Here is a 7,577-nt window from a genome sequence, read left to right on the forward strand (position 1 = left end):
ACGGGTGCAAATGGTTTCCGTTTGCCTCCGTTGCTTAAGGGTTCAGTCATTTTGAAAGAAGAAATAGCGTAGAAGACTTGCACAACGGAGACAAACGGAAACCATTTGAAATCAATGGTGATGCAAACGGAAACCTATGGTTTCCATTTGTTTCAGTCAGGGTTCCCCTGACGGAAAGCCTTGATGCAGATGTGAACGCAGCCTAATCATTACAACCCATACAATAAATGTTAAACATAATTTAAGATGTTTGTAAAATGACGATAAAATAAACCATAAAAATCAATGGCAGAGATTAATTTTTTGCAAAGTGAGTTTAAGAATTAATTTATATAAACGAAATGCACATTTTTATGTAACAAATAATTATACATAAAAAATACACCCATATATCCCCCCCCCCAAAAAAAACAAGACTTCACACAGCAATTTTTTTTAAAAAAAAAAAAAAAGAAAAAGCTATGCCTCTCAGGAATGCAGTGAGGAAAAACTGAAAAAATTATCTGTGTCCTGTAGGCCAAAACAGCACGTATCCTTAAGTGCTTAAAGAGGCTCTGTCACCACATTATAAGTGCCCTATCTCTTACATAAGGAGATCGGCGCTATAATGTAGGTGACAGCAGTGCTTTTTATTTTAAAAAAAACTATCTGTTTTCACCACTTTATTAGCGATTTTAGATTTATGCTAATGAGTTGCTTAATGCCCAAGTGGGCGTATTTTTACTTTAGACCAAGTGGGCGTTGTACAGAGGAGTGTATGACGCTGACCAATCAGCGTCATGCACTCCTCTCCATTCATTTCCTCAGCACATAGGGATCCTGCTAGATCCCTATGTGCTGTCTTATACTTACACATTAACGATACTGAAGTGTTTAGACAGTGAATAGACATTCCACGGGATGTCTATTTACAATCTCTGCACTTTGTTACTGTTTCTGTGGTAGTTACAGCAGAGGAAGCGTAATCTCGTTGTAACTTGTCATCTACAGCGTAATCTCACGAGATTACGCTTCCTCTGCTGTAACTATCACAGAAACAGTAACGAAGTGCAGAGATTGTGAATAGACATCCTGTGGAATGTCTATTCACTGTCTAAACACTTCAGTAATGTTAATGTGTTAGTATAAGACAGCACATAGCGATCTAAAAGGATCCCTATGTGCTGAGGAAATGAATGGAGAGGAGTGCATGACGCTGATTGGTCAGCGTCATACACTTCTCTGTACAACGCCCACTTGGTCTAAAGTAACTCATTAGCATAAATCCAAAATCGCTAATAAAGTGGTGAAAATAGCACTGCTGTCACCTACATTATAGCGCCCATCGCCTTATGTAGGAGATAGGGCACTTATAATGTGGTGACAGATCCTCTTTAAGTAAATTCTACTACATTGTAGTGTTGCATTGGTATTCCAAATTCAGCTACTGTATATATTTTCCAATTAACATTAAAAATCTTGTAGTTAAGGCTATGTTCACATCTGTGCTAAGAATACAATTTTTCTGTTCCGTCATAAAAGCAGAAAAATGGAATTCAAGGCTGTGATGGAAAACAACAGCGCCAGATGAACCCCATTAACTTTAATGGGTTCCGTTTAATTTTTGTCAATAGCTTTTTTTTCCAGCATTTTTGAGGAAATCTGCGAAGGAGGCGCCTAACAGGGACTATTTCACTCTGTTTCTAATTTTTATTTTCAAAAATAAAATATAACAAAAATGAACAACTAATTTTGTATAATCCTGCAGGAGGCTTGGATTATCTTGTGTTAAATCACATTGGCTCTACCCTGTTTCAGATGTGGGATGGAGATGTAAATCACACAAGATGGCTAATGGAGGTACTTATATATGTTGAAAATACATTCATTGTATTTATTTATTTATTTCCTGTTGCTTATATAGTGCTAACATATTCCACAGCACTGTATAGAGACTGTCATCATTCACATCAGTCCCTGTCCCCAATGGTGCTCCCAATCTGATATCTCATATTTTAGGCACACACATACTAGTGCCAATTTCTTAGAATTGAATTAACCTATCAGTATGTTTTTGAAGTGTGGGAGGAAACCACAGAACCCAATAAAGGGTCAGATTTAGGCCCCATGCACACGAATGTGCTTTTGCGGCCCCATTAATTTCTATGGGCCTATGCACACGACCGTGGTTTCCACGGTCCGTGCATGGTCTAGCAGCCTGGACCGCAGAAAGAATGGACATGTCTTATTATGGCCGTGTTTTGCGGTCCAGGCTCATAGAAAATGATGGACGCGGCCATGTGCACGGCCCGCGATTTGCGGGCGGCTCGCGGGTGACACTCGGTGGCCGGCCGACCCGAAAATCACGGCCGTGCACATGGCTATGGTCGTGTGCATGAGGCCTTAAACCCAGAACCTCAGCTCTGCAAGGCAACAGGTCTGACCACTGTGCCACCGTGCTGCCTACATCCTTTAATCCATGGGCGAGATCAATGGGCTAAGTTTAAAAAGTAAAAGAAGCTTTCAAAACATTTCTAAGATAAAATGAGCGCATGCACATTAGCTGTGACTTATAATAACTGCAAACCTATTCGCTTTGGCAGCAGTTTGTCTCATAGAAGTTAACTGGATCCATCATCCAATCCTGATTGTAACACTCCATATTAGACTATATGCCCAAAAGCATACCTGGATGTCGGTGTAGTTGGAACAATGAATGACTGAGACCGTTATTAAATTGGCGCAGGCTAACCTGGGGTGCAGAGTCTAGGAAATCCCCCGTTTTTCACCCTTAACCCCCACAAAGAGGTATGGACGTTGCTGGTAAGATTCCCAAGTCACAGTCCCCAGGATTGTCCCCAATAGATACTCGGGCTGCCTCTTGTTTTTGGCATCCTCTTGGTTTGTGTCTTGTCATCAGCTTGGTTTATGCCTATTGTCATTGTCTTAACGCAAAATGATTGGAATGTCTTCCAGGTGAACTTCCTCAGTTATATTCATCTTGCTACCAAGTCTCTCCCTCACCTTACAGAGTCAAGAGGCTCTATTATTGTACTGTCTTCTCTTACAGGTAATTCTTAGATAAAAATGTTTAAAAGTCGCAAAATGAGGAAAAAAAAGTTGCATCTCTGCACAGGCTCTAATTTGAGAGGGAGCATGCGGGCTCTCCTCTCCACAGCTCTTACACTGTCCGTAGCAGTGACACACCCCCTTGCCAGTTTGGCAGAAGACTAATCTTGAAAGCTGAAGAGTGAGAGTGAGAGCGTGTGCGCGCGCACTCTCTTTCCTCTATCCTCGCTCTTGCTGTAACACTGTCCATATCTGATTGGACAGTGTCACAGTCATAGTAACACGCCCCCTTGCCAGTACACGCCCCGTTGACTGTTCAGGGGGTTATTTAAATATCGGGTGCCAAATTTAACGGCTCCGATATCTAAATAACGGAGGGAGGTAGAAAAAAAATGTAAAGTGCCCCAGGGTTTGTGCAGCCCTCCACATTACAAGCTGGACTCAGCTGCACATGTATGGGGAGGTGAAAGGTTCTCTTTAAGCTCATGCTTATTGTACTTGTCGTTTTTATTGTCTCATGTACTCTTATCTTTTTTCATGTACAGTACTCTGGAATTAACCCTTTTCCAAGTAAGTATGGAGTGGGCTCACAGGCTAAGTCCGCTCCATAAAATGTGCGTGTCGACTGTATGTTACAGCCGACACTTCAGTGCAACAATTGGAATTGTAAATTACTACGGTCCCACTCGTTTAACCCCTTAGATGCTGCGGCCAATAGCGGTCAATCTAAGCCGTTAGAAAAGAGAGGGACTTCCCCCTCTGGCCAATTGGCATCTCCACAAGGCGATTGCGGGGTGCCGATGGTTGTCATGGCAGCCTGGGGCCCAATGAAGGCCCCCAGGTCTGCCATATTTGTGCTCCTATTAATCGCTGGTTCAAGTCCCATAGGGGAAGTAATTAAAAATGTAAAATAGAGTTAAATTAAGTTTTATTTTTATAAATGCAAAAAAAATTATTATTAAAAGTTTAAAAAACCCCACCTTTTACCATTTCCCCCCAAAAGCAATGTAAAAAAAATAAACATAACTGGTATCGCCGTGTCCATAAAAGTCTGAACTATTACAATATAACAGCAATTAATTCGCAACAAAAAAAACAAATTTAAAACGCCAGTTTATATTTTTTGGTCACGTCATCTCCCACAAAAAAATTGAATAAAACGTGATCAAAATGTCCTATCTACCCAATAAAAACTACAGCTCACCCGGCAAAAAACAAGCCCTCACACCGCTCTATCAACAGCAAAATAAAGGAGTTATGGCTCCCAAATTATGGCGACACAAAACAAATTACATTTTTAAACAATGAAGTAGAAAAACACAAAAAATCTGTTTACATTTGGAATCGCTGTAATTGTATTGACCCGCAGAATAGAGTTAACATGTTGTTTTTATTGCACAGTGGATTGCGTAAAAACAAAAAAACTATTTTGGAATCACTTTTTTTCCCCATTCCACCCCACAAAGAATTTTTTTCCAGTTCCCCAGTACATTATATGGTGCAATAAATGGTGCTGTGAAAAAACTACAATTTGTCCCGCCAAAAACAAACCCTCATATGGCTATGTTAATGGAAAAATAAAAATGTTATGGCATGGAAAGTGGGGAGGAAAAAATTAAAACGGAAAAACGGCGCTTTAAACCCTATGTCTCTACAGTCATTTTTAATTTCCTTATTTAATTTTTTTTCTCTCCGTCTTCCAAAAACAATAACTTATTATTTTATAGGCAACATAGCCATAGCTATTGCTGATTGCTGTGGGTTAGACTAATGAGTCAGTTTTTTCTGTGCTTAAAATATGAAAATGTTTTTCATTAATTGTGTGAACCTATGTATTCCTGTAGGCAAAATTGCCACCCCATACACCACATCTTATGGTGCATCAAAGTTTGCACTCGAAGGTTTCTTTGGTTCACTGCAACATGAGCTAGCCATGAAAAGGATCCCTGTCTCCATCACATTGTGTATCTTGGGGCTCATCGATACTCAGTCAGCCATGGAGAAAGTAAAGTAAGTGTAAAACACAGTAAATGGGAGTTGTATCCAATTTTGCATGCAATCTGATTAAATCTGGCCAAAATGATTGTAGTTAAAGGAGTTGTCTAATACCGGACTACTGATGACATAACCACCGGATATGCCATCAGTATATCATCGGTTCGGGTCCGCCACCCGGACCCCACACCGATCAGCCTCTCCGGTGGCATACGGGCACCGGATGTTATTGCCCATTAAGTGATGTACGGAGCTGGAAGCAGTTTGCTCTGTACATAGCATAGCAGCCATGCTGTGCAGTACTGTAGCTCGGCCGCTATTCCGTGGCCGGAGCCAACTGCTTCTCGCATGTACATCCGGTGCCCGGAGGCAGCTGCAGTGGCTTAATGGTGTGGGGTCCGGGTATCAGACCCCCACAGATCATGTACTGATGACCTATCATCAGTTGTCCGGTAGTGGACAACCCCTTTAATGAATGACACATACTGCTACTGTAATACAAATTAATGACATGCTAAATATGTCTCTATTTAGGCAGGATTGTGATCACTCCATGTAAACAGAACTCTTATTTTCAATCCGTAATATCGGAAATACTAGACTTGCAATATCAAGCTCTAATCAGTTTTATAAGGATACATTTCTACCAATAGAAAAATCACTCTATGTAAGGCTATATTCACGCCTGCTTTGGGGCTTTCTGTTGTTCTGCTCTGTCAGAGGAGCAGAACAAGAGAAAACCAGAAGCAACGGTTCCGTTGCACCAGGGACGCCACCAGTGCTGACCGAACACATTTACTTTAATGGGTTCCGTCGGCTTTACGTCGGGGTGTCGGTGGTTTTACTAGAAACCATAGCACATCTCTGCCAGATGTGCGACCCAGAGGTGAACAAAGCCAATCATCATCATTGTCAAGTAGAATATCTTTGCAAAATTGTACAATATAAACACAGACCCAACCATAATGCTACTATAATAACCTAATAATTTAAGCCATTTACAACTACACTACATATGGGTCATATTTTCTTTTTATTTTCTCTGTAAGCTACCATTTCTTATTTTCCTTTAGAACACTTTTCCTCACCATTAAATTTAAACATCAAAATTGAATCTCTTGACTTGTCTTCATTCTTTCATGCATTAAGCTACTGACATTTATTTAGACGATTATAAGCACCTGAAGGCCATCGTACAGGTATAACTAATACTACGTCACTACTGAGAGTTTGAAATTTATTTTTGGTTGAAATTCAGCTTTCTTGTCTTTAAGCCATTATCATCTGACCCAGCCACCAAAACCTTAAGTCATAATATAGAAGTCCTTAGCTAGTTGATACTCGAGGAACATGGGGTGTTGGAGGGTCCAGGAGCCACATCACAGGAAAGCAGATAACGGCATGCACAGCGTGCCGCCGCCTAAATGCACTGATGACACTTGGCTTAAGGGGGAAACAGAGTTACACTGGGCCACTAACCATATGCATTTCAGGGGCAAATAAAGGAATGTTAAAGAAGTGTTTCCAGAATTTTCCTTTTAAAAGGAAAAAATAATACATATAGTCTAGTGCCCAGATAAATAGTGCCATACAGTGGCCAGACAGAGCTTGTACAATCTGATCCTATTCCATTCGCAGGGCAGCAATAAATGGCTCCCCTATGCCAAACAAATGTTTAACAAGAAACACGGTCTGATGACCCTTCCACATGTAGGTGCACCACCACCTTGGATCATTGCAATTGTAATTTTTTATTTTTTTTTAAATGCATGCAATATAATTGTGGGCGGTTTTATGGACATATTCTTGTTATGTTACTTTTAACAGAGATAAGATTAGCATGCCTGCATATCCTGCTAATGATGCAGCCCTAGCAGTGGTGTCAGCTGGAACAAGCCGCGTACAAGAGATGTACTACCCCTGGTATGTAAGACCACTTTGCTTCATCAGAGACTGGTTTCCACAAGGGAGAGCCTGGTTGATGCAGAAGTCATACCAATAAAAACCAGAAGAGACAACGGTATCGTCCTGATAGCAACATTTTAATAAACAATACGCAGATCTTTTATGTTGCATATTTGTAGTCGTATGTATTTTTTTTTCTGCAGTGTATAAGTACAACCATTGCAATGCAATTACAGTCTTGATGCTTGGATTAATTGTAGTACTGCTGAAATAATGACAGGGATGTCAAAACGGTGCTTGTACAGAGTTTCCAGCACTTGTATTAAAATGACCCAACACTCCCATTCCTTCTCCAATTGAGACACCGATGTTACCATGACAACGGCTGCTTTCCGCCTACAGCATAACACAACTTCTGTGTCTGTAATTTTGTACAGATGTCTTCATTCCTGCATTTGACATAAGGAGGATCCAATACGCTTTTTGCCTGTAATGACAAGCAAATATATTTTCATTCATGTACAGTCATTTATGACATGCAATTTTTCCTTTTTTTTTTCTTTATCAAAGATTTTTTATTTTGAAAATATAAAAAAAACATAACAGCATACATATTGTTTCATAAATTT

At 40.3% G+C, this 7,577-nt stretch overlaps 1 protein-coding gene across 1 annotated transcript in view; it reads left to right on the plus strand.

Moving 5' to 3' along the window:
• Positions 1 to 7,292, plus strand: part of HSD11B1L (hydroxysteroid 11-beta dehydrogenase 1 like) — a 42,307-nt gene extending 35,015 nt beyond the window's left edge. Inside the window, exons 4-7 of the mRNA XM_075825433.1 lie at positions 1,748 to 1,839; positions 2,956 to 3,049; positions 4,893 to 5,058; positions 6,871 to 7,292. Of these exons, the coding sequence (XP_075681548.1) occupies positions 1,748 to 1,839; positions 2,956 to 3,049; positions 4,893 to 5,058; positions 6,871 to 7,045 (527 nt within the window). The 3' untranslated portion in view covers positions 7,046 to 7,292. The remainder of the gene's footprint in view (positions 1 to 1,747; positions 1,840 to 2,955; positions 3,050 to 4,892; positions 5,059 to 6,870) is intronic.
• Positions 7,293 to 7,577: the final 285 nt, after the last annotated feature.

Source organism: Rhinoderma darwinii, chromosome 1, assembly GCF_050947455.1.
Source record: "Rhinoderma darwinii isolate aRhiDar2 chromosome 1, aRhiDar2.hap1, whole genome shotgun sequence".
Taxonomy (NCBI): domain Eukaryota; kingdom Metazoa; phylum Chordata; class Amphibia; order Anura; family Rhinodermatidae; genus Rhinoderma; species Rhinoderma darwinii.